General features: G+C 36.9%; 1 protein-coding gene across 1 annotated transcript in view; it reads right to left on the bottom strand.

Moving 5' to 3' along the window:
• Positions 1–27892, bottom strand: part of LOC124356644 (nose resistant to fluoxetine protein 6-like) — a 51900-nt gene that overhangs the window by 10633 nt on the left and 13375 nt on the right. The window contains exons 3-9 of the mRNA XM_046807769.1: positions 26827–27038; positions 23380–23603; positions 22299–22387; positions 13722–13912; positions 11247–11407; positions 10056–10224; positions 3847–4040 (exon numbers count right to left, since the gene is read on the bottom strand). Of these exons, the coding sequence (XP_046663725.1) occupies positions 3847–4040; positions 10056–10224; positions 11247–11407; positions 13722–13912; positions 22299–22387; positions 23380–23603; positions 26827–27038 (1240 nt within the window). The remainder of the gene's footprint in view (positions 1–3846; positions 4041–10055; positions 10225–11246; positions 11408–13721; positions 13913–22298; positions 22388–23379; positions 23604–26826; positions 27039–27892) is intronic.

Raw genomic sequence — 27892 nt, 5'->3', positions numbered from 1 at the left:
AATCCAGAGCGGAACTGGAACATTTATCAGCCTAGTCGTTCCGCTTAACAGAGCCGGAACGCCCGGAACATGGAATTCCGAAGAAGTGAACTGTTCCAAGTCCGTTCCGGTTCCGAAACGTTCCGATGGAACTGTTCCAGTTCTTTTGGCACCTCTCTGTTTGAGGCAGAGACCGCACCCTGTGACGATCCCATGGCAGGGATAGCGACCACTATTTCTCGGTCAGGTCACTCGGGAAGAAGTCTGTTCCAGTCTTTTCCATTCAAAACTTAAACTTAAGTCATGTTTAAGTTTGTAACAAAATAGGGATCTCCACCAACTCTAACAGTCTTAGCAGTAAAAAAACACCTATAGATTAACCCTTTTATTATAGTATCTCAACTTTCTTGTTTCTGCCGCTCCTGGCACAACCTTTGAAATGTCCTAATGTACCTGAGCATTAGGTTACACAAGCTTTTGGTTACACAAAGCTAGAGTTACTAGATGAGAGTGGCAGAAATTCATATTGTATCTGTAAATTTTAGAAAAACATGTAACTTGTCATTTTATAGAAAAAAAAAAGATATTTTAAGACATTTAGCACTTTTTTATATGACAGTCAAGCGTCTGTACCAAAACGTCTATATAATAGACGACCATCGATTAAATGTCTCAATTAATATTTCGCTCTTTTTTGGGCCACCTCTTAAGAGTTCTTACCAGGATACATAGATAGACTGATATTTTAATAAAATACTAACTGTTTCCCGCGGCTTTGCACGCTTTTCGTAAGTTTTGCCCGCGTATGAGAACTTCTGGTTGAAGTAAATTATATTTCTAACGCCGATGTAGATTTTACCTTGATGTCACGATTAAGAAAATCTGTCAAAAATGTATTGTACATGCATATGTACTTCATTACAAAGTGGTCTACCACTCAAGCTTTAATTTCAACCAAATTTAGTTTTAAAGACAATTATACATCATAACTTAGCGCCTTCAAATAGTGTTTCACTGTTTAATATACGTATCTATCTCGCAATTTCAGTTTATAATGTGAAGGCGTTTCGAAAACTTTTCTTTTAAATTGCCGCCTGGTGGCGAGATACATCAATGGGCATAGCATATAAACCTTCTCCGTGGAAAAATACATATACATACAAATTTTCATAGTGATCGGTCAAATAGTTTACGATTGCATAAAGGACAAACACACAATCATTCATTTATATATATATATACTAGCGGGCCCGGCGCGCTTTGCTGCGCATTTCAATAATTTTTTGCAAAAGTTGCCCGCGGCTTCGCACGCAATTTCCCGTTGAAAACAGTACACTATATTCACTTATTCTTTTTCTATCACATTCTAAACATTGCTGAGATAATTGATAGTCGTTCCATCGTGAGCCTCTTGGGCGTATTATGAAGGTATGTACCATATTCCTGCCTCTATCTAGCTGTTACCCACGGCTTCGCACGCAAATCTTAAGAACCGAAGTCCTTATATTACTTAGTAAATTTTTTTTTTACTATAATAAATTTTAGATTAAATTAGTTATATCTCCGATGCCACGATTGAGCTTGCTTTGTTGTCTCGATCGAGAGAATATGTACACACGGAGTTTTGAGAACCATACTTCTGTCAAAAAAAACAACTAAGGTTGATTTTATAACATTCTTTATATTTGTAGCCAACGTAAGATAGTAATTATGATATCTGCATTACTCTTCTGATCAAGCATGAGCATGGTTTATATTAAATAAATATTGCAGTTAAAGGTGAATTTTTACGTCAAATTTGAATTGTATTATCTGGATAGTAAAGTCTATGTTTAACAGTGATTGCAAAAACAGTTTAAACAAAATTTGTCGTTTCTCTTAAGCTTACTCTATGCTTTAAAAACTATAAGTGTAATATATGTTTACAAAGAACAGCTGATTAAAAATTTGAAAAGACGTTAACATATGTTTGCTGCAATGCATTTCTTATGGGTATTTCTGTAACCAGTGGGGCGGAATCCTGAATCGGGAAAGGGATGGGCATAGCTTATAAACCTTCTCCGTGGAAAAATACATATACGTACAAATTTTCATCATGATCGGTCCAATAGTTCACGATTCCATAAAGGACAAACATACAAACATTCATTTTTATATATATAGATATATATATATATATATATATATATATATATATATATACTCTATATTTATAGATGTATTATATATATATATATATATATATATATATATATATATATATATATATCATAGAGCACACCGTGCTCTATGATATCAATAGGAATAATTATTAGGTGATTTGCTATAATATTGAGGAGCCTTACACGTGAAACTAATACTGAATGTGAAATCCAGTAATTAAAGGAGATTTCACTAAACAGTCTGGTTCAACACGAATAAGGGAAATTACGTAGACACCCCTTCCTAGTTCCGGATAGTTTGTCTTCTGTATCAGGTATATCTCGCGCTCACAAGGGTGTAACTGTTATTCTATATATATACTCCTTCCAAAATTCATTACATAGTACAAGTATTTATCAAGTATTTAGATCCTCGCACAGGCCAGTGGCCCATGAGGACGGGCAGAATAAGGCAAAAAGGAGATCGGCTTCTCCTTAAAAAAAAAAATAATATCGATAAAACAACCCATTTTCAAAAAGTATTTAAAACTAATCAATTTAGAAGTTAAAAATAAAACTGTGATTGGTGGTTTCTTGCGTTACTGTAGCTGTCCTGTGCCAGCGCTATGTACTGTTATTTGTTTATGAAAAACTTTACTTTCAATTTCTGTAAAACATTACGTAAACTATGCTATAATTTTTGAAAACATTAAGAACGTTATAAACAACGCAATAGGGCGATTGTAGGTGTTTTAATTATTATGCTTAGTTCAGTATAATTTGTTGTACAATTAATACAAGCCGTACAGTTAATAAAGATCAGTAAATTTAGTGTAAGAAACAATAAAAATTAATTTTCTAAAATAAAATTGTTTCGCCTTATAAAAGAGATTAAATTAAGACTGAGGTTTTAACCATATCAAGTATTATTCGTTAGATAAGGAGGCCACAAATACACAACTTTTATAGATAATACGAGTTTGGTTAGTCATTTTGCATCAAAACTTTTAGTTAAATTAGTTGAAAGACATTTGTAGTTGAATTCCTATAATGGATTTAGATACAAAAATATTAAGGTGTCATGTGTTAACGGAATTGGTATATTTTTGGAGATCAATCATAAGTAGGAGATAACTTCCTAACTCGTATTTGTATATTCCAAATTGAAGCACATTATTATTAAACGACTGTCAAAAATAGAAAAAGGTACAACATACAAATTTTATCAAAACTTAGTTTTATACTAACTAACTTGTTCAAAACTGCTGGATAGCAATGTTCAAGATAACCTTTTTGATTGATTACAAAAAATAGACGATATAAAATTACATAATATAAATTTAGTTGAAAATATAATTTAGCCTACGTCTGCAATATAACTATTCATATTCCTGTCACATCGTGGTAGAATATTACTATTTCACCTTTAGTAAAACAATATTCATTAAAGGAAATCTTTAGTTTTCAGATTTAATTGCCTCCAATTTTGCACGTGGCTTTTTTACAATTGTTTTTAAAATGACCTACTTAAGTTCAGAATCTTAGATAAATGGTTTTAAATATAACTTCACGGACCGAAAACCGAATGTATATTATCAGAGATTTACTTTTCCATATAAATAATACAAATATGTATATCAGAGGTGTACTCATAATGTCAGGTTATTAATCGTTATCAATAATAAATCCTCTAATTAGAAATAAAAGATCAAAAGGGTAAACCTACCCCTTATAGAATGTTAGGAGAGCGGGCCGATTGTACCACAAAGTACCCAGGAAGGGGGCGAGGCTAGCTACTATCAGCAACAATCCGGATGCGGACAGGCCGAGGACCGGCCGTCTGTTCAGCAGTATCAGCAGTAGAGTTCCTGCCAGGAACAACTGGAAGTCGCACGCGATATACCAGGACTGTAGAAGGCACTGAAACATAACATTTCATACCTTTCAGTAGTATAAGCAGTAAGGTTCCTGCCAGGAACAACTGGAAGTCGCACGCGATATACCAGGACTGTAGAAGGCACTGAAACAGCATTTAATACGGTTCAGCAGTATCAGGAGTAGATTTCCTACCAGGAACAACTGAAAGTCGCAAGCGATATACCAAGACTGTAGAAGGCACTGAAACATAGCATTTCATATGGTTACAGCAGTATCAGTAGTAGAGTTCCTGCCAGGAACAACTGGAAGTCGCAAGCGATATACCAAGACTGTAGAAGGCACTGAAACATAGCATTTCATATGGTTACAGCAGTATCAGTAGTAGAGTTCCTGCCAGGAACAACTGGAAGTCGCAAGCGATATACCAAGACTGTAGAAGGCACTGAAACATAGCATTTCATACGGTTCAGTAGTATCAGTAGTAGAGTTCCTGCCAGGAACAACTGGAAGTCGCAAGCGATATACCAAGACTGTAGAAGGCACTGAAACATAGCATTTCGTACGGTTCAGTAGTATCAGTAGTAGAGTTCCTGCCAGGAACAACTGGAAGTCGCAAGCGATATACCAAGACTGTAGAAGGCACTGAAACATAGCATTTCATACGGTTCAGTAGTATCAGTAGTAGAGTTCCTGCCAGGAACAACTGGAAGTCGCAAGCGATATACCAAGACTGTAGAAGGCACTGAAACATAGCATTTCATACGGTTCAGTAGTATCAGTAGTAGAGTTCCTGCCAGGAAACAACTGGAAGTCGCAAGCGATATACCAAGACTGTAGAAGGCACTGAAACATAGCATTTCATACGGTTCAGCAGTATCAGTAGTAGAGTTTCCTGCCAGGAACTACTGGAAGTCGCAAGCGATATACCAAGGACTGTAGAAGGCACTGAAACATAGCATTTCATACGGTTCAGTAGTATCAGTAGTAGAGTTCCTGCCAGGAACAACTGGAAGTCGCAAAGCGATATACCAAGACTGTAGAAGGCACTGAAACATAGCATTTCATACGGTTCAGTAGTATCAGTAGTAGAGTTCCTGCCAGGAACAACTGGAAGTCGCAAGCGATATACCAAGACTGTAGAAGGCACTGAAACATAGCATTTCATACGGTTCAGTAGTATCAGTAGTAGAGTTCCTGCCAGGAACTACTGGAAGTCGCAAGCGATATACCAAGACTGTAGAAGGCACTGAAACATAGCATTTCATACGGTTCAGTAGTATCAGTAGTAGAGTTCCTGCCAGGAACAACTGGAAGTCGCAAGCGATATACCAAGACTGTAGAAGGCACTGAAACATAGCATTTCATACGGTTCAGTAGTATCAGTAGTAGAGTTCCTGCCAGGAACTACTGGAAGTCGCAAGCGATATACCAAGACTGTAGAAGGCACTGAAACATAGCATTTCATACGGTTCAGTAGTATCAGTAGTAGAGTTCCTGCCAGGAACTACTGGAAGTCGCAAGCGATATACCAAGACTGTAGAAGGCACTGAAACATAGCATTTCATACGGTTCAGTAGTATCAGTAGTAGAGTTCCTGCCAGGAACTACTGGAAGTCGCAAGCGATATACCAAGACTGTAGAAGGCACTGAAACATAGCATTTCATACGGTTACAGCAGTATCAGTAGTAGAGTTCCTGCCAGGAACAACTGGAAGTCGCAAGCGATATACCAAGACTGTAGAAGGCACTGAAACATAGCATTTCATATGGTTACAGCAGTATCAGTAGTAGAGTTCCTGCCAGGAAACAACTGGAAGTCGCAAGCGATATACCAAGACTGTAGAAGGCACTGAAACATAGCATTTCATACGGTTCAGTAGTATCAGTAGTAGAGTTCCTGCCAGGAACAACTGGAAGTCGCAAGCGATATACCAAGACTGTAGAAGGCACTGAAACATAGCATTTCATACGGTTCAGTAGTATCAGTAGTAGAGTTCCTGCCAGGAACAACTGGAAGTCGCAAGCGATATACCAAGACTGTAGAAGGCACTGAAACATAGCATTTCATACGGTTCAGTAGTATCAGTAGTAGAGTTCCTGCCAGGAACAACTGGAAGTCGCAAGCGATATACCAAGACTGTAGAAGGCACTGAAACATAGCATTTCATACGGTTCAGTAGTATCAGTAGTAGAGTTCCTGCCAGGAACTACTGGAAGTCGCAAGCGATATACCAAGACTGTAGAAGGCACTGAAACATAGCATTTCATACGGTTCAGCAGTATCAGTAGTAGAGTTCCTGCCAGGAACTACTGGAAGTCGCAAGCGATATACCAAGACTGTAGAAGGCACTGAAACATAGCATTTCATACGGTTCAGTAGTATCAGTAGTAGAGTTCCTGCCAGGAACAACTGGAAGTCGCAAGCGATATACCAAGACTGTAGAAGGCACTGAAACATAGCATTTCATACGGTTCAGTAGTATCAGTAGTAGAGTTCCTGCCAGGAACAACTGGAAGTCGCAAGCGATATACCAAGACTGTAGAAGGCACTGAAACATAGCATTTCATACGGTTCAGTAGTATCAGTAGTAGAGTTCCTGCCAGGAACAACTGGAAGTCGCAAGCGATATACCAAGACTGTAGAAGGCACTGAAACATAGCATTTCATACGGTTCAGTAGTATCAGTAGTAGAGTTCCTGCCAGGAACAACTGGAAGTCGCAAGCGATATACCAAGACTGTAGAAGGCACTGAAACATAGCATTTCATACGGTTCAGTAGTATCAGTAGTAGAGTTCCTGCCAGGAACAACTGGAAGTCGCAAGCGATATACCAAGACTGTAGAAGGCACTGAAACATAGCATTTCATACGGTTCAGCAGTATCAGTAGTAGAGTTCCTGCCAGGAACTACTGGAAGTCGCAAGCGATATACCAAGACTGTAGAAGGCACTGAAACATAGCATTTCATACGGTTCAGTAGTATCAGTAGTAGAGTTCCTGCCAGGAACAACTGGAAGTCGCAAGCGATATACCAAGACTGTAGAAGGCACTGAAACATAGCATTTCATACGGTTCAGTAGTATCAGTAGTAGAGTTCCTGCCAGGAACAACTGGAAGTCGCAAGCGATATACCAAGACTGTAGAAGGCACTGAAAACATAGCATTTCATACGGTTCAGTAGTATCAGTAGTAGAGTTCCTGCCAGGAACTACTGGAAGTCGCAAGCGATATACCAAGACTGTAGAAGGCACTGAAACATAGCATTTCATACGGTTCAGTAGTATCAGTAGTAGAGTTCCTGCCAGGAACTACTGGAAGTCGCAAGCGATATACCAAGACTGTAGAAGGCACTGAAACATAGCATTTCATACGGTTCAGTAGTATCAGTAGTAGAGTTCCTGCCAGGAACTACTGGAAGTCGCAAGCGATATACCAAGACTGTAGAAGGCACTGAAACATAGCATTTCATACGGTTCAGCAGTATCAGTAGTAGAGTTCCTGCTAGGAACTACTGGAAGTCGCAAGCGATATACCAAGACTGTAGAAGGCACTGAAACATAGCATTTCATACGGTTCAGTAGTATCAGTAGTAGAGTTCCTGCCAGGAACTACTGGAAGTCGCAAGCGATATACCAAGACTGTAGAAGGCACTGAAACATAGCATTTCATACGGTTCAGTAGTATCAGTAGTAGAGTTCCTGCCAGGAACAACTGGAAGTCGCAAGCGATATACCAAGACTGTAGAAGGCACTGAAACATAGCATTTCATACGGTTCAGCAGTATCAGTAGTAGAGTTCCTGCCAGGAACAACTGGAAGTCGCAAGCGATATACCAAGACTGTAGAAGGCACTGAAACATAGCATTTCATACGGTTCAGTAGTATCAGTAGTAGAGTTCCTGCCAGGAACAACTGGAAGTCGCAAGCGATATACCAAGACTGTAGAAGGCACTGAAACATAGCATTTCATACGGTTCAGTAGTATCAGTAGTAGAGTTCCTGCCAGGAACTACTGGAAAGTCGCAAGCGATATACCAAGACTGTAGAAGGCACTGAAACATAGCATTTCATACGGTTCAGTAGTATCAGTAGTAGAGTTCCTGCCAGGAACAACTGGAAGTCGCAAGCGATATACCAAGACTGTAGAAGGCACTGAAACATAGCATTTCATACGGTTCAGTAGTATCAGTAGTAGAGTTCCTGCCAGGAACTACTGGAAGTCGCAAGCGATATACCAAGACTGTAGAAGGCACTGAAACATAGCATTTCATACGGTTCAGTAGTATCAGTAGTAGAGTTCCTGCCAGGAACAACTGGAAGTCGCAAGCGATATACCAAGACTGTAGAAGGCACTGAAACATAGCATTTCATACGGTTCAGTAGTATCAGTAGTAGAGTTCCTGCCAGGAACAACTGGAAGTCGCAAGCGATATACCAAGACTGTAGAAGGCACTGAAACATAGCATTTCATACGGTTCAGTAGTATCAGTAGTAGAGTTCCTGCCAGGAACAACTGGAAGTCGCAAGCGATATACCAAGACTGTAGAAGGCACTGAAACATAGCATTTCATACGGTTCAGTAGTATCAGTAGTAGAGTTCCTGCCAGGAACAACTGGAAGTCGCAAGCGATATACCAAGACTGTAGAAGGCACTGAAACATAGCATTTCATACGGTTCAGTAGTATCAGTAGTAGAGTTCCTGCCAGGAACAACTGGAAGTCGCAAGCGATATACCAAGACTGTAGAAGGCACTGAAACATAGCATTTCATACGGTTCAGTAGTATCAGTAGTAGAGTTCCTGCCAGGAACAACTGGAAGTCGCAAGCGATATACCAAGACTGTAGAAGGCACTGAAACATAGCATTTCATACGGTTCAGTAGTATCAGTAGTAGAGTTCCTGCCAGGAACAACTGGAAGTCGCAAGCGATATACCAAGACTGTAGAAGGCACTGAAACATAGCATTTCATACGGTTCAGTAGTATCAGTAGTAGAGTTCCTGCCAGGAACTACTGGAAGTCGCAAGCGATATACCAAGACTGTAGAAGGCACTGAAACATAGCATTTCATACGGTTCAGTAGTATCAGTAGTAGAGTTCCTGCCAGGAACAACTGGAAGTCGCAAGCGATATACCAAGACTGTAGAAGGCACTGAAAACATAGCATTTCATACGGTTCAGTAGTATCAGTAGTAGAGTTCCTGCCAGGAACTACTGGAAGTCGCAAGCGATATACCAAGACTGTAGAAGGCACTGAAACATAGCATTTCATACGGTTCAGTAGTATCAGTAGTAGAGTTCCTGCCAGGAACAACTGGAAGTCGCAAGCGATATACCAAGACTGTAGAAGGCACTGAAACATAGCATTTCATACGGTTCAGTAGTATCAGTAGTAGAGTTCCTGCCAGGAACTACTGGAAGTCGCAAGCGATATACCAAGACTGTAGAAGGCACTGAAACATAGCATTTCATACGGTTCAGTAGTATCAGTAGTAGAGTTCCTGCCAGGAACAACTGGAAGTCGCAAGCGATATACCAAGACTGTAGAAGGCACTGAAACATAGCATTTCATACGGTTCAGTAGTATCAGTAGTAGAGTTCCTGCCAGGAACAACTGGAAGTCGCAAGCGATATACCAAGACTGTAGAAGGCACTGAAACATAGCATTTCATACGGTTCAGTAGTATCAGTAGTAGAGTTCCTGCCAGGAACAACTGGAAGTCGCAAGCGATATACCAAGACTGTAGAAGGCACTGAAACATAGCATTTCATACGGTTCAGTAGTATCAGTAGTAGAGTTCCTGCCAGGAACAACCTGGAAGTCGCAAGCGATATACTAGGACTGTAGAAGGCACAGCAACAAAGCATTTGGTATCATTTATATTACAACTGTTTTAGTTTCCACCATCATATCCCCTCTTCCAGGTAGTTGTTGAGGAAGACCAATTTCACCTTTTACACTTCACCTGTTTTACTACTCACCATCTTGTCCCCTCCTAGGTCCTAGGTTGAGGAAGACCAATTTCACCTTTTACACTTCAGCTGTTTTACTACTCACCATCTTGTCCCCTCCCAGGTAGTTGTTGAGGAAGACCAAGTTCACCCACCAGTAGTCTCGACACTGGTCTTGCTCTTGCTTCACGACAGCGTTCCATATCGGCCCGCTACCCAGCTTGTAGTAGACAGTGGCGTAGAAAAATACTACCGTAGCGTAGGCAGGGAGCAGTCTGTTAAAAAAATAGAGGGAGAAGGTCAACTCTTTTCTATTAAGAGAATTCTTACTTAAAATTTCTTATAACACATATATGGATATACATATATACTATATAAGTGTTTAAACAGTATTAATCTTTCGGCGTAACGTTAAGAGTCTAATGATAAGAGTTTAACGTAATGATAAGATTCTAACCTAATATTAAGAGTTTGGGTTTTGTAAGAACCTAACTTTACCATTAAGTTAAATCAAATATATTATAAACCCTAATTAAAATATTTCTTAAATAAGCGTTCCTGGCGTAATTCTAAACCATATTTTATACAGATACCCAAATACAGATTGAACTTAATTCTAGTGCTATAACAGACACAAATTCAATAAAATGTGACAGTGAGCACTTTATGCACCCTTTAGTTCTACTTAAGATATAAACAATACTGAGTCACACCAGGTCTTGAATGCAAAACTTTAAGCATGTTTGACATTTTTTGCTTGAGTTTTAACAAGTAAACGCTAAAATATATATACTCGTACACTCATGCTTAAACCCGATTAAAGTACGTTTTCAAGTTCCCGAATAAACTTTGAGACGTACGATGTTCGAAATGACTAAAGTCCCATTTGTATTTCCTAACGTTGATTCTAAATTATGAATGTGGTGGTAAATGATAACGTAGCGATTTATACGTAGTTTTATATGCCTCTTACTAATTAAAACTTAATATTTTTCAAGACGATAATAATATAAGTATGTTAACCACTAAAAAGTCGTCGTCACATACCACCAGGATCAAATGAATTACTCTCAATAAGTAATAAATATTCATATTTTTGAATAGAGTAGGTAGTTTTACAATGTCCAAAACCCCATAGTGCCGGGGATGCCTGCCACAATGCACAACATAAACCATGCGAAATGCACAAAGATGGATGCACTGTCAAATTCTTTAAAGATATAAATGGTCCAAATACTATTAATTTTAATAGTTTCCCAATTAACCCGTGTAAGTATATATGTAAGATTACATTTACCTGATGAGTCGGTGGATATAAACCTTGAGCGGTGAGATGTAACTTTTGTCCAGTTGCAACGAGAGGATGACCCCCAACAGGAAGGCGGAGAGGAAGAAGAAGATGTCACAGAAGAGGTCCATGTGACCGGTCCACATAGAGAGCCAGTAGTGGCGGAACATCTGTAAGAAACAAGGAACTCTGGAATGGACTTAGCAGTAAAATAACTCATAGAATGTGTGGTACTGAGGGAAGTTTCTTTTGTTATGAGGACTGTTAGAAATTAATTATATTGTCTTATTGGTTAATAATGGCAGGCAAGGCTTCCCCAAATAAAAAGAAGATTTTATCTAATCTCAAAGCTCTACTGTATTTTTTATTTGAGTACACAATTTCCGTGTATGAAAGAGTTTCGGAATAATTTTAAAGACATGATCTCTTAACAGGCACTTATTCAATGAAGCAAGATCATTCGTGGATTTTGGAAACAACTAAAAATCGTCGATGCCTATTCTACAATAAATCGTTATAGTATTTAAAAAAGGTTATTGGCTAAATTTGATTAAATGTTTTACTTTATCATTTGTCAATTCTAACCAATGGCCAATGGCGCATTGTAGTGGGTATAACGGGTATCGAACAGATCAAGCAACGTCGAGCGTGGCTGCCGCTTGGATGGGTGACCGCTGAGCGATCCTGTCCTTGCAAACAGTCCGCCTGCCCGGCCATTGGTGGTGGTTCGGAAGTCACCTTTAAGCCATTGGACCCCAGGTTAAGTGTTAAGAATTATAATGTTATAACTTCGCCTGTAAAATAAGACATATTTACTTTAGTTTACTTTAATTCTACCCATAGTCCGTATTTTCTGAGGCAATTCACCAGAGGGTAGGGAGCAAGTAAATCTGCGCATGATGAAGCATGTAAGAAGCAAATATAAGATACGGATTCGTGAAAAATATAACTACAAGAGTATTATTGATGTAGTGCAATATAAATACATTTCCAATTTATTCGAAATCTCACTACAAAAATTGTACATGTAAGATAATGTCAGATTACACGTGTAGTATTAGAGTAGAATAGTTTACAATAGGTGGTTTATTAGATCTGGTTACTAATAAATCACACCTTCTAGGTTTAAGTAGCAATATTATCGTAGGTTTATTGCCTGTTTCTGTTAAAACGCTATAAAAAAGACTCTCCTCAAATTCGGCTTAATTTAGAGCAGCCGAAAAAAACTTTTCGCAATGCCTTACCAAAAACCACAGGCATTTAATTTAAAAAAGTTCTTAGGTTGTCGTTAGTTTCAATTTTTAACAGCATAAGGCATGATTATACAGAATGTTTGGTTAGGTAGAAATACAATGCGGATGTTGAAAACATAGTAAATGTTACATATTGGTAATATGTTGTATATTTTTATATAGTACATATCTATATTGATATGAATGTGGCAGTGTACCAGTATTGTAATGGCACACAGCTCCATGTAAGATGTAAGATAGATTTAAGAAGATGGTTTGGAAGAATACATTGTGTTGTGAACATATGTGCCGTATTATTTAAATCCTATTAAATCCTAATTAATAGGTAATAATTAAAATATCACCTAAGTGATATTAAACAGTAAATCTTTGTACCTGTTGTCTGTGAACTAAGCTGTGACAAAGTATTTCTAAAAGGCAATTTTTTTTAGCCAAAACTACTGTGATGTTTTCATCCTAAAAGAGATCTTTCTATACTTCTTAACTGTATACAGTCAACTTATATAGAAGTATTATAATGTAAAGTCTCCCTCAAAACTTCAAAACATCTTCAAAGACTGTAGATATAGGCAACTTACATTAACATAAAAATGATCTAAAGTCAGAAAAAACATAATTAACACAAATTATATATTTTAAATGACAAAAACTGACTATGGTTTAATTTCCGATTTTCTAATTAATATGGGATAGCGATTGTTTGTTTTATTAATGGTGTTCCTAAGACAGTTTTGCACGTTTTTTCATCTTAAGGACACAAATATAATAAAATGGTTACGTGATAATTTATTGAATACAATTAAGTGATGAAATGTTTGTACTGTCCAGTATATAAGAATGTCTGGTTTATACATTTAAGTGACTAAAACACTTTTGAATTTCAATAACATAAAAAAATTCATACATAAATTTAGAATTAATTTGTTTTAAGAAGAACATCCTTGATTGGTTTTTAAAGGCATTTCACTATACTATTTTTAGATTCTTTAGTTTTCACGGTTACCTGACCAGTGTAATGGCTAACCGTATTATCGGAATTTTTCGGTCAGAACGTTATTAACTCGATAAAATTGCTGAAATGTTGTCATCTCACTTTGGATACTTGATGAAATTATACAGCTAACTACTTATTGGCTAAGAGGGGTTACTGTAATCTCATCTTTAACTCAACTATGACGAAGGTCTGCAGCAATATTTTACTAATACAATGAACATAATATACTGGACTTACGTATTCAACATCCTCGTAATTGATAATGGTGGTGCACATGTAGGTTCCGAAGCGATGACCCAACACTATGAACGCGAAGGCGAAGGCGTGGATACCGTAGAGGGTGGACAGATCTAGCTCAGCCACCCCTTGGTCTTTGCGGAAGAGACTCTTCAGACCTCGATATGCAGATAGGCATTGCACGTAGTTTGCTGCACAAAAATATATAATAAAGTTACTGATTAATATACTCCTGTGGTGTTTTATTTGCAGAAGTAACTGTTATATTTCGTGTTGATCCATCGTAACAATTCTTAGCCTCCCCCACTTCTTTACAAGGCGGCACTGCTTTACCCAGTACATGTTTCATAGAGATTTCCTCGCCTTCAACGCCTGGCAACAACCTGCCCGGTCATCTGGATCTCTTCGGTACGAGCGGCGATACCTTCAAGAGAGAACTAATGTATTGTCTTGACCTTTATACCATCTTAATACTGTTGATATTATATTTATCGTTCGTTATTATTACTCTGTTGTGTATAATTGTTTTGTTTAGTATGTATTTGTCTTTTTGACAGATGGAATAAATAAATAACGATGTAAAAAAACCTGTAAAACCAAATTTGAGGTGATACTTGTTTTAACGTACCTGAAAGCATACCGTCGCTTTCGTTGTTGTTTTCAAAAGTCTCTAATTTTCAATAATTCCACGTACAAGGCATTGGAAGTATTTTCAAAATCAGTTGAAAATGTACATTGTTTACATAGTTTATTGTAAATAAGCAACTTCTGAGTTCATTACTTAAAGAAATTATAAGAACTCAAATAAAAACTGAAACAATTTAAGAAGAAGTATACACAATATTGAGTGGAATAGTTAACACACCATTAGGCTGTTTAAAATAAATAAAAATGCAGAGTATTACAACCATAGAAACCAATGAGATATGATGAAACATTCATTATCTGATCGATTGCAACCATGAATAATAGAGCTAATTAAACCTCACACTCCAGATTTAATTAATGTATTAAAAAAACTTAAAATAGTTTTTATTTGTGTTGGAATTATCCATATTAGGTATATTCAACACAAGTGTTGGGTATTAAGCATTTTTCTGCTAGGTACGTAGTGTAATGGCGGGTGTCCTTGATACACTACACTAGGCTTGTGTTCTTGGCAGATGGTATACTTACGAGGAATAAATTAATAGTCTTTCAATAAAGTAACTTAAGTTACGAAATACCGGTGATTTGAATTTGTAAAGCTACTGTTATGACGGTTCAAATTTCAGCTCCTCATTTCAATTCTTTGATAAATGAAAACTTTTTTATTTTATATTCTATTTGTGTTGTGCTTATATTTAGCTTATTTCATGACCTCTTTGGAATTTTGGTTTGAATATTTGGATGTATGAACGCCACAGCGGATTAAAAGGCCTTGCACAATAAAATCGTACAGCTACGTAGCTATATCAAATGGCCAGATATTATCAGAAATCGCATACATTGAGAAAGGTAGGTTGTACAATAAAAACGTACAGGTACCAAACGTAGCTATACCAAATGGCTGGATATTATCAGAAATCGCATTCATTGTCAAAGGTAGGTTGTACAATAAAAACGTACAGCTACCAAACGTAGCTATATCCAAATGGCTGGATATTATCAGAAATCGCATACATTGAGAAAGATAGGTTGTACAATAAAAACGTACAGGTACCAAAACGTAGCTATACCAAATGGCTGGATATTATCAGAAATCGCATACATTGAGAAAGGTAGGTTGTACAATAAAAACGTACAGGTACCAAACGTAGCTATACCAAATGGCTGGATATTATCAGAAATCGCATACATTGACAAAGGTAGGTTGTACAATAAAAACGTACAGCTACCAAACGTAGCTATATCAAATGGCTAGATATTATCAGAAATCGCATACATGGAGAAAGGTAGGTTGTACAATAAAAACGTACAGCTACCAAACGTAGCTATACCAAATGGCTGGATATTATCAGAAATCGCATACATTGACAAAGGTAGGTTGTACAATAAAAACGTACAGGTACCAAACGTAGCTATACCAAATGGCTGGATATTATCAGAAATCGCATACATTGACAAAGGTAGGTTGTACAATAAAAACGTACAGCTACCAAACGTAGCTATATCAAATGGCTAGATATTATCAGAAATCGCATACATGGAGAAAGGTAGGTTGTACAATAAAAACGTACAGCTACCAAACGTAGCTATACCAAATGGCTGGATATTATCAGAAATCGCATACATTGACAAAGGTAGGTTGTACAATAAAAAACGTACAGGTACCAAACGTAGCTATACCAAATGGCTAGATATTATCAGAAATCGCATACATTGTCAAAGGTAGGTTGTACAATAAAAACGTACAGGTACCAAACGTAGATATATCAAATGGCTGGATATTATCAGAAATCGCATACATTGTCAAAGGTAGGTTGTACAATAAAAACGTACAGGTACCAAACGTAGCTATACAAAATGGCTGGATATTATCAGAAATCGCATACATTGTCAAAGGTAGGTTGTACAATAAAAACGTACAGGTACCAAACGTAGATATATCAAATGGCTGGATATTATCAGAAATCGCATACATTGTCAAAGGTAGGTTGTACAATAAAAACGTACAGGTACCAAACGTAGCTATACAAAATGGCTGGATATTATCAGAAATCGCATACATTGTCAAAGGTAGGTTGTACAATAAAAACGTACAGGTACCAAACGTAGATATATCAAATGGCTGGATATTATCAGAAATCGCATACATTGACAAAGGTAGGTTGTACAATAAAAACGTACAGGTACCAAACGTAGCTATATCAAATGGCTGGATATTATCAGAAATCGCATACATTGAGAAAGATAGGTTGTACAATAAAAACGTACAGCTACCAAACGTAGCTATACCAAATGGCTGGATATTATCAGAAATCGCATACATTGAGAAAGGTAGGTTGTACAATAAAAACGTACAGGTACCAAACGTAGCTATACCAAATGGCTGGATATTATCAGAAATCGCATACATTGACAAAGGTAGGTTGTACAATAAAAACGTACAGCTACCAAACGTAGCTATATCAAATGGCTGGATATTATCAGAAATCGCATACATTGAGAAAGGTAGGTTGTACAATAAAAACGTACAGCTACCAAACGTAGCTATACCAAATGGCTGGATATTATCAGAAATCGCATACATTGACAAAGGTAGGTTGTACAATAAAAAAACGTACAGGTACCAAACGTAGCTATACCAAATGGCTAGATATTATCAGAAATCGCATACATTGTCAAAGGTAGGTTGTACAATAAAACGTACAGGTACCAAACGTAGCTATACCAAATGGCTGGATATTATCAGAAATCGCATACATTGAGAAAGGTAGGTTGTACAATAAAAACGTACAGCTACCAAACGTAGCTATATCAAATGGCTGGATATTATCAGAAATCGCATACATTGAGAAAGATAGGTTGTACAATAAAAACGTACAGCTACCAAACGTAGCTATACCCAAATGGCTGGATATTATCAGAAATCGCATACATTGAGAAAGGTAGGTTGTACAATAAAAACGTACAGGTACCAAAAGTAGCTATACAATGGCTGGATATTATCAGAAATCGCATACATTGACAAAGGTAGGTTGTACAATAAAAACGTACAGCTACCAAAACGTAGCTATATCAAATGGCTAGATATTATCAGAAATCGCATACATGGAGAAAGGTAGGTTGTACAATAAAAACGTACAGCTACCAAACGTAGCTATACAAATGGCTGGATATTAATCAGAAATCGCATACATTGACAAAGGTAGGTTGTACAATAAAAACGTACAGGTACCAAACGTAGCTATACCAAAATGGCTAGATATTATCAGAAATCGCATACATTGTCAAAGGTAGGTTGTACAATAAAAACGTACAGGTACCAAACGTAGATTATATCAAATGGCTGGATATTATCAGAAATCGCATACATTGTCAAAGGTAGGTTGTACAATAAAAACGTACAGGTACCAAACGTAGCTATACAAAATGGCTGGATATTATCAGAAATCGCATACATTGTCAAAGGTAGGTTGTACAATAAAAACGTACAGGTACCAAACGTAGATATATCAAATGGCTGGATATTATCAGAAATCGCATACATTGACAAAGGTAGGTTGTACAATAAAAACGTACAGGTACCAAACGTAGCTATACCAAATGGCTAGATATTATTCAGAAATCGCCATACATTGTCAAAGGTAGGTTGTACAATAAAAACGTACAGGTACCAAACGTAGATATATCAAATGGCTGGATATTATCAGAAATCGCATACATTGTCAAAGGTAGGTTGTACAATAAAAACGTACAGGTACCAAACGTAGCTATACAAAATGGCTGGATATTATCAGAAATCGCATACATTGTCAAAGGTAGGTTGTACAATAAAAAACGTACAGGTACCAAACGTAGATATATCAAATGGCTGGATATTATCAGAAATCGCATACATTTGACAAAGGTAGGTTGTACAATAAAAAACGTACAGGTACCAAACGTAGCTATATCAAATGGCTGGATATTATCAGAAATCGCATACATTGAGAAAGATAGGTTGTACAATAAAAACGTACAGCTACCAAACGTAGCTATATCAAATGGCTAGATATTATCAGAAATCGCATACATGGAGAAAGGTAGGTTGTACAATAAAAAACGTTACAGCTACCAAACGTAGCTATACCAAATGGCTGGATATTATCAGAAATCGCATACATTGACAAAGGTAGGTTTGTACAATAAAAAACGTACAGGTACCAAACGTAGCTATACCAAATGGCTAGATATTATCAGAAATCGCATACATTGTCAAAGGTAGGTTGTACAATAAAAACGTACAGGTACCAAACGTAGATATATCAAATGGCTGGATATTATCAGAAATCGCATACATTGTCAAAGGTAGGTTGTACAATAAAAACGTACAGGTACCAAACGTAGCTATACAAAATGGCTGGATATTATCAGAAATCGCATACATTGTCAAAGGTAGGTTGTACAATAAAAACGTACAGGTACCAAACGTAGATATATCAAATGGCTGGATATTATCAGAAATCGCATACATTGACAAAGGTAGGTTGTACAATAAAAACGTACAGGTACCAAAACGTAGCTATACCAAATGGCTAGATATTATCAGAAATCGCATACATTGTCAAAGGTAGGTTGTACAATAAAAACGTTACAGGTACCAAACGTAGATATATCAAATGCTGGATATTATCAGAAATCGCATACATTGTCAAAGGTAGGTTGTACAATAAAAACGTACAGGTACCAAACGTAGCTTATACAAAATGGCTGGATATTATCAGAAATCGCATACATTGAGAAAGGTAGACTCTATTTAGTTCAGTCAAGAATCCTTTTCAAAATTCCTTTTTAACAAATTTTTCCAGGATGTTTCTAAGGCGTGTAGTCTGTAAGTCGTTACTCATCTGTGAGAATATATGGAACTAAGTAAAGCTTGTGTAATAAACAGATGAAATTTTCATATCATGGCTACCAGGACGAATATCTACAAAAACTCCCAAGATTCTAACAAAATTCCTGACCTCCCCTCCCCTCTCACTATCTCTTCTCAAATTTCATCATCAAATTTGCTTTAATTGGGACATATTCTTAGATTCCCGCGAAAAAAACAACACTATCCGTACTTAGACTCATTGTGCCAACACCGAAGACAATTAAATTCGACTTGATTAGATGAGATGTTCCTATGAATTCTGAAATTAATAGATGGTTGTGGAAATTTTCGCCCCTCATAATCCACTTCCCTGTTCTTCAACAGTGCCATTATCAGGAATCTTCATCTAGTCTAAGGAGGAAAACTTTATCAAGTAACTATATCTATAATTTAGAAAAATACCGCATTCCACACCTACGTACTAGCGTAGGATATCCAGGAAATGTCAACGAGAAAATACAGGAATGTACATATTAATAATTTATTCTAACAAGTGAAACTAAAACATTGTTGACATAAAAACTGGAAGGTGCTCAAACATATAATTATAAGTAAACGCAGTAATAAAACGTCTATTTTAGCTCATCATGTTAGCAATTCCTGTTACATTATAAATAGTCATGATTGTGTTCTCCGACTTAGAGATCTCTCTCGCCGTGATTTGACGTTAAAACTAAGTACCGAATAAAAAGCTTTGATTTTTATTCTGATTTATACAATACTAGCTGATTCCCGCAATACTAGCTTCGCTCGCTTTTCGTAAGCTTTGCCCGTGTATGAGCACTACTGGTTTGTAAATTATATTTCCAACGCCGATGTAGAGTTTACATTTTTTTACCTTCTTGCTACGATCAAGAAAATCTGTCAAAAGTGTATGTTTATAGCCATTGTACACGTACATGTACTTTATTATAAAGTGCTCTAATACTCAAGCTTCAAGTTCAACCAGAAATGTATTTAAAAGACACACATACATCAAAACTTAGCGCCGTCAAACAGTCTTTTGGATATTTATTACACGTAACTGCCTCGTAATTGCAGTTTATAATGTGTAGGCGCTTTGATAACTCTTATATTTTGCAGCGCCGCCTGGTGGTCTGTTAGATCAATGGGCAGAGTATATAAACCTTCTTCGTGGAAAAATACATATACATACACATTTTTATAATGATTGGTCAAATAGTTTCTGAATCTAAAAAAGGACATACAGACAAACATTCATTTATATATAGACTTTGGTATTTATTTACATTAGCGTGACCAAGGAAAATGGACTTTTTTCATGTGTTGGGCATTTATAGCCAAGTATTATTATCACAGGTGCATATGAACTGGGGGGAAAGTATATTATTGTATTATATTGATGCCTTTCGGACATTATTGCGTTAAGGAGCAGGGGCATCACGTGATCTGGGATTCGACTTTTGCAAGCTCGAGTTTTTGTTTCTAAAAGAGCAAGCAGTGCGCAGCACTGCGCAGCGGGCAGGCATCGTTGACAGGATTAACGTATTAGTTAGACTCGTCTTTACGAATTGCTTCCACGTGAGATACCGAACATCCAACACAAAGGTGTGCCATTACCAGTACTGAACTAGGAGGTTAAGAATAGACGTGGAGGAACAACAGTAGTTCAAAATGGCGTCCCTTCTTTATTTGAGAAGGGTCGGAGTTATACCAAACTGTCAAATATGGATAGTGTTGCCAGAGGTACGATAATTATCGTAAAGGTACGATAATTTCATTGATTTTATGCGCCGGTAAGTAACACGATGGGTAGTTATTATCGTACCATGAAAGATTTTTGACAAATTTATACAAGTAACAAACCAAAAGTTAATTATAACATAAATTTATTATACGAACATAACATACTTTTTCATTAAATGTGTTTGGTACGATTATTTTATATGAAAGTACGATAATTTCTCGTTGTTAGTATGATAATCGGTTTTTAAAATTCTGGCTATACTGAGTTTGAGCAGACGCGGAGTTATAGGAAACTGTCAAAAACGGAGTTTTCAGAGGGATTTAAAAAAATCGTAGCTCCTTTGATTTTCGTTGCCGACGAATTTTTTCTTCAATATTGTTTTCAGGGGGAAAAAAAATGAACATACCTTTCCATGGTCACGTTAATGTAAATTGATACCTAGACTTTTGATATTACTTCAAAACGAGTTTTCATAGCTGCCTCAGGGTATACATCACACTGACCTTTTTCATTCCTGACATTGGCAATAACAGAATTTCATTTTATAGCACCTACATTTTTGTAATATTACAGACACCAAAATTTGTATCGGGGATTATGAAAAAGTAAGAATATCCTATGAAGTCTTCGTAGGAGTTCCCAATTTTCTAGACGTATTTGATTTCTTCATATATGTTTGAGAACATCTAGGGATTATCTTTTCTTAATTACGTATGTAAAATACGTCTAGAAAATTGGGAACTTCTAAGAAGTAAGGGCACTTGATTATGGAACTGTTGATGAGCTATTGTGGGAGGAATGTCGACAAATTAATAAAACATGGATTGTAAAAATTTATATTAATTCAAATTATTTCCTAAAATGCTACATTATTTTTTATTAATGCATATAATTATTTCTGAGATCTAGAATCTCGTTAATGATGGTATTACATTAAAGTAATTAAATTAGATTGATATTACATTCTATAATAATTAGTTTTAATTGTTATATTACACAAAGTTGCAGTGAACTGATTTGGTAATGAACAGAATTTAAGCTAACATATTGTTGTGTAATTTGAACAAATTTTAACCTTTTTGTAAAAATTTGCATTTTTTATTGCATTACCAAGACTCTCCCAGTACCAGAACAAAAATGACTCTTTCGTAGCTAGCCCTGAAAAAAGTTTTCACTGGAATTTTGTTTTATAACGTCAAGGAATGGAGTTTGAATTTGTACATTTAAAGTGACTGTAGTTTTACTGAAGTTTGGATCCAAGTTTGAGACGATATTCTAGAGTGTAAGGTATTTATAAAGATTGACCCACCAGGAGGTGAGTTGCCGTCGTAGTCGTACACAGCCAGGTCGTAGACGGTAGCGGTCGTAACCAGCAGAAACACGGCCAACATCACCGCACTGCAACAGTTGCATTATGCAAACACTATGTATATAATTCAGAGGGTGTATTTTATGAAATGTAAATTTTTAATTTGCACGTGTTTTACAGTAGAAATAATCCACAGAAACAAAAAATGAGGGTAAATAAACGTACATAATTCCATATTAGTTAGTAACAATATATGATTTAAAACAATATAATCACATTTTTATCATTTTTGTCGTCTTTTTTAAATTTTAAATATATGCTGTTTAAGAACTCTACAGCAACATTAAATGAATTAGTTCTTCGTGTAAAGATGAAAAAAACATGAAATATAAACATGGAACTAAAATGCTTAGTTTACTTACTGTCTGTCTGTAGCAATGTGTCTTTTAGGTTATTTTTATTTCAGAAACCAGTAAAAATATAAATTAAAATCGCCACACTTATTTTTTTACAGTCTCAAACTAACAGAAAATCTAATGTTACAATACCATATTCCGTTTCACTATTAAAAATGAATAATTTCTGGCCCATGTTTACATTTTATTTATTTATTTGTTTGTAAAAACGTATTGCCAAAATATTGCCGGAAACATCGAAAACACTCTGAATAATATTGAGTTTCTGAGGCATTTAAACGTGTTCAATATTTATGAGTAATTTGAGGATACACAAGTAGAAAGTATACTGACACTGTAAATTTGAGTCACGTTTTCTGAATATACAGGGTTATTTAATGAGAAATGCACACGTTTCAATGAATGTAGCAACAGGAACAAATAAATAGTATCATTATAAAAAGCACATTTCCAAGAGTGTTCACAATGTGATAGACGTTCAATATAAGCTAACGGCTCAACGGCTATAGTCCAGTTCCGAAACGTCAACAGCATTAATACCAGGAGGTTCGACGCTATTGGGGAAAACTTTATCTTCAAGAGGTTTTCAAATATTAAGAAATTAGGGCAGCGCATAAGAAGGCATTATCAACATTATATTAGTTTTCTTCAAAATAAGATGTTACCAAAAGACGAGGTCTCCGACAGTGAAATTATACGCAGGATCATCCAGCCGTGAACAGGCACTCTCCTCCACAGAGACCCGGAGCACGGGGCGTGACTTGTTCTTCTGCCCCAGACCCAAGTACCGGGAGACCGAGGCCTCGATGTCCTCAGGCCCGCAGCTAGCAGGGACACACAGAGCCATCTTCATCTTGTCCAGGCGCTGCTTCGCCTTGGACTTCCCGAACTGTAATAGAACGAAGAGCTTTCTGTATTTAAGTTATCAGAAATATGAGGTGGTCCCATTCCAAGAAGTGCCATCTTCATATTGTCCACTTCCCGAACTGTAATAGAACAAAAACTTGCTGTATTTAAGGTATCAGAAATCATTCCAAGTCCATCTTCATATTGTCCAAGCGCTGCTTCGCCTTGGACTTCCCGAACTGTAATAGCCTTGCTGCTCCCATTCCAAGAAGTGCCATCTTCATATTGTCCAAGCGCTCGCCTTGGACTTCCCGAACTGTAATAGAACAAAAACTTGCTGTATTTAAGGTATCAGAAATATGAGGTGGTCCCATTCCAAGAAGTGCCATCTTCATATTGTCCAAGCGCTGCTTCGCCTTGGACTTCCCGAACTGTAATAGAACAAAAACTTGCTGTATTTAAGTAATCAGAAATATGAGGTGGTCCCATTCCAAGAAGTGCCATCATCATCTTGTCCAGGCGCTGCTTCACCTGGACTTCCCGAAACTGCACTAGAACAAAAAGTTTCCTGTATTTAAGTTATCAGAAATATGAGGTGGTCCCATTCCAAGAAGTGCCATCATCATCTTGTCCAGGCGCTGCTTCACCTTAGACTTCCCTAACTGTAATAGAACGAAAAACTTGCTGTGTTTAAGGTTATCAGAAATATGAGGTGGTCCCATTCCAAGAAGTGCCATCATCATATTGTCCAAGCGCTGCTTCGCCTTAGGACTTCCCAAACTGCAATAGAACGAAAAAGTTTGCTGTATTTAAGGTAATCAGAAATATGAGGTGGTCCCATTCCAAGAAGTGCCATCATCATCTTGTCCAGGCGCTGCTTCGCCCTGGACTTCCCGAACTGTAATAGAACGAAAAACTTGCTGTATTTAAGTTATCAGAAATATGAGGTGTCCCATTCCAAGAAGTGCCATCTTCATCTTGTCCAGGCGCTGCTTCGCCTTAGGACTTCCCAAACTGTAATAGAACAAAAAGTTTGCTGTATTTAAGGTAATCAGAAATATGAGGTGGTCCCATTCCAAGAAGTGCCATCATCATCTTGTCCAAGGCGCTGCTTCACCTTAGACTTCCCTAACTGCAATAGAACGATAAGCTTGCTGTATTTAAGTAATCAGAAATATGAGGTGGTCCCATTCCAAGAAGTGCCATCTTCATATTGTCCAAGCGCTGCTTCGCCTTGGACTTCCCGAACTGTAATAGAACAAAAAGCTTTCTGTATTTAAGGTATCATACATATGAGGTGGTCCCATTCCAAGAAGTCCACTAAAACTACTGCATGTGTGGTTATAAATGGAGATAATATCGTAACTGCTATAAATATAAAATGAGAAATTTTGTGCCATTTTTTAAACATATTAATTGACACATTGTACACTCCAATAATTATGAAAGTTTATTTTTGTGAGGCCTTTCGTGTTCAAGGAACATATTATCGGACCCACATAACTGAAATAAAAGTGGTTAAAGTAATACTATAATTTAGACTTAAATAAAAACACAAAGAGATAACATTTTAAAGACCAGGAAGTATGTCTACTATATATGTAAAAATTAATATTCAACTAGATTAAATGCAGTAACAGTGAATTTTGGAAAGGTCCAGGCTCATTATTTACTAAATTATTTTGGCTCTTCTGATAAAAATCGTTTCGTAAGCATCGAGGATTTTTTAAAATTTTGATTTCTTTTAGTAATTTTACTTGTGAAAAGCAGTTTTTAGTATGAAGTGCATGTTTTGCCATGGCCGAGTTTTTATGCGAAAAAGAACGAAAAGAAATCGTGTGTTTTTATTAAGTATAGCCAAACTATACAAAATATTTTGTTATCTTAGGACAAAAAGCTTATAAATTGCACTTCTGGCTCGTATAAACCAGCCAGAAGTGATTCCTGTTGGGTGACTATACAACATACCCTCAGCAAAAGACTCATGACAGATATAAAAATTAGCATTTAAAAAAACATCAAACAGATCTGGAAATGTCTTAAATAGTAAGTAGAATTTGAAAGATATTAGAATTGACAGAACCGGTGTATATAAGCTAAACTGTGGTGAATATTTACATCGATCAAACTTGTCAGGATTTAAAAATAGATTCAAGGACCACCGCCCAAACCCATGAGCAAATAAACAAAAATCATCGTTCGCTCAACATCGATACCTCGACATAACTGACATCGATAATAGTATGGAAGTTTTGCACGGATGCAATAACGGTCGGAGACTTGATACACTGAAAGAATATTAAATCTAAAACTTTTTCAAAACTAAGATCCAGATTGTTAAAAATGGAACGAAAAGCTCCAGTTCGATTCCAACTATAACACGATCCTTTGTCACAAGAATCCGTTATTAAATACTGATAAGACTCCAGCAGATAACAACGGAGGAAGTAGGGGAAGAGGAATGACAACCTTCACGGTTCGTGTACTAGGTTGAGCGTGTGCTGTAGGCCTACCATCTGTGTTTCGTAAAATATTTATCGTGTATATGTTATATTTATTGAATTTTATTATGGATTTTTTCATGTTTTTAACTTCATTTGAACTTCATTTCCTCGTTTTTATCCACCTGGCGATGGGCCTTTCGTTCTGAAACATGAAGTGACAATTCTAAAAAGGCAGTATTTGGAAAACTGTCTCAAAACATAAATTTTGAACAGACATTGTCGACGTGAGAATTCCATGCTAACCCTCTATCGAGGTATATCCCAAGGAATTTAGTCGAGAGGACGTGTTCGACTTCAGTTTCATCCAACACGACTGTTGGATTCCAATATGAGTCTGTATTTTGCAAACAAAATGTGATGAAAGTTGACTTTGATGGGTTTGTTTTGAGATTGAGCTCGTTGAACTGGATTGTATTGTTGAGCTCTGTGAATGTCACAATTTCCAATTCTGGGATTGATTTCGATTTGAAACAGAGAGTCGTGTAATCTGCGTATTGGACAATTTGCCCTTGATTAAGTTATGAGCCAGCGTCACTAACATACAATAAGAAGAGAAGCGGACCGAGTATGGAACCTTGAGGGACTCCACAGCTCACGCACTCCTTCCCCGATTGCATGTTTGAGCATTGCAATTGTTCCTACAGCATTTTTTATTCTAAATGATGTGGCAATACCTGATTTATATAATCGTTAAACTAGCATTCTCTATATTTTTTATTACATCGATATATTTACATTGGTTCTTTTACTACTAAAACTTACGTGTATCTTGTACCAGGCAGAGAGAGTTGGTGGGTACCGTTCTGTCTCCGGGTCCAGAGTGTCATACCCTGGGGGGACGTCCAGCTCGAGTGTGACCAGGCAGTACTGGGAGGTCAGAGGCTGCTGCACGTCCAGACACTCGTCGAAGTTGCCGTACTGAAGACCGGTGCCTGTCAAGAGGCCAACGGGACTCTTGGCTGAGGCGTCCCACACTGCCAGTAAAAGGAATGGGAAAGAAGTTTGAAATAAAGTAGCCAAATACTGTTAGTCCAAGTTAAACCATAGATAAACCCTATTTTAAAGTGAACATTATCTGGATAACTTATGTGTAAAGTCTACAAGCGTTACCACAAACCAGTTTTGCTTAGTAGAACGGAGCATTTTATTCTTTTGTCTGCGATCTGACGCTGTTACTTGACTACTGAAATATGGAGTCATGTTTGTCTCAAAAGTGTAATTAAAATACTAATTAAACATCAGGAAAAAAACATTGCAATTAAATCAAAACTAATTTTTTCAAGGTCAAACGTTATGGAACATAGTAAAACACTACAATAATAGATTTTGAATTCTGCAAAAATTACCACTCAAGATATTTTTAATACTGTACTCAATGGACAAATAATGTTTTGTACAAATACAGTAACTATGGTGGGAAGGGTTGGTTCAATGTGAATGTTGAGTTTGGCTACAGTTCACCTTTCTCTAAGTGCATCATCTGGGGTCTGACGCTGATACAGACTTGACTACTGAAATCTGGAGTCATGTTCGTCTCAAGAGATAAAAATCGCTAAGCACGGTGGACCAGATGGAGCTTAACTCGACATACACATTGAATCAACCCTTCCCACCATAGCAGTGTTACGTTTAGAAATTTCGGTTTCCTCTTCCCCTAGATTTACACTGTACTTTGTAGTCTAGATTTGTCTCTGATGTCGGAACGAAGCACAAGTACGTTTTGAGCTTCGTCGCCGGCTTTTTTGGATCTCTTCAGGAGATTTCAGGAGTCAGATCCCAGACGCTGCACCAAGAGGAAGGTGAAACGGAGCTTTACTCAACAATCAAA

The sequence above is a fragment of the Homalodisca vitripennis genome, chromosome 3 (genome assembly GCF_021130785.1).
Source record: "Homalodisca vitripennis isolate AUS2020 chromosome 3, UT_GWSS_2.1, whole genome shotgun sequence".
NCBI lineage: Eukaryota > Metazoa > Arthropoda > Insecta > Hemiptera > Cicadellidae > Homalodisca > Homalodisca vitripennis.
The sequence above is the reverse complement of the archived record's forward strand: the minus strand, read 5'-3'. Positions and strand labels throughout refer to the sequence as shown.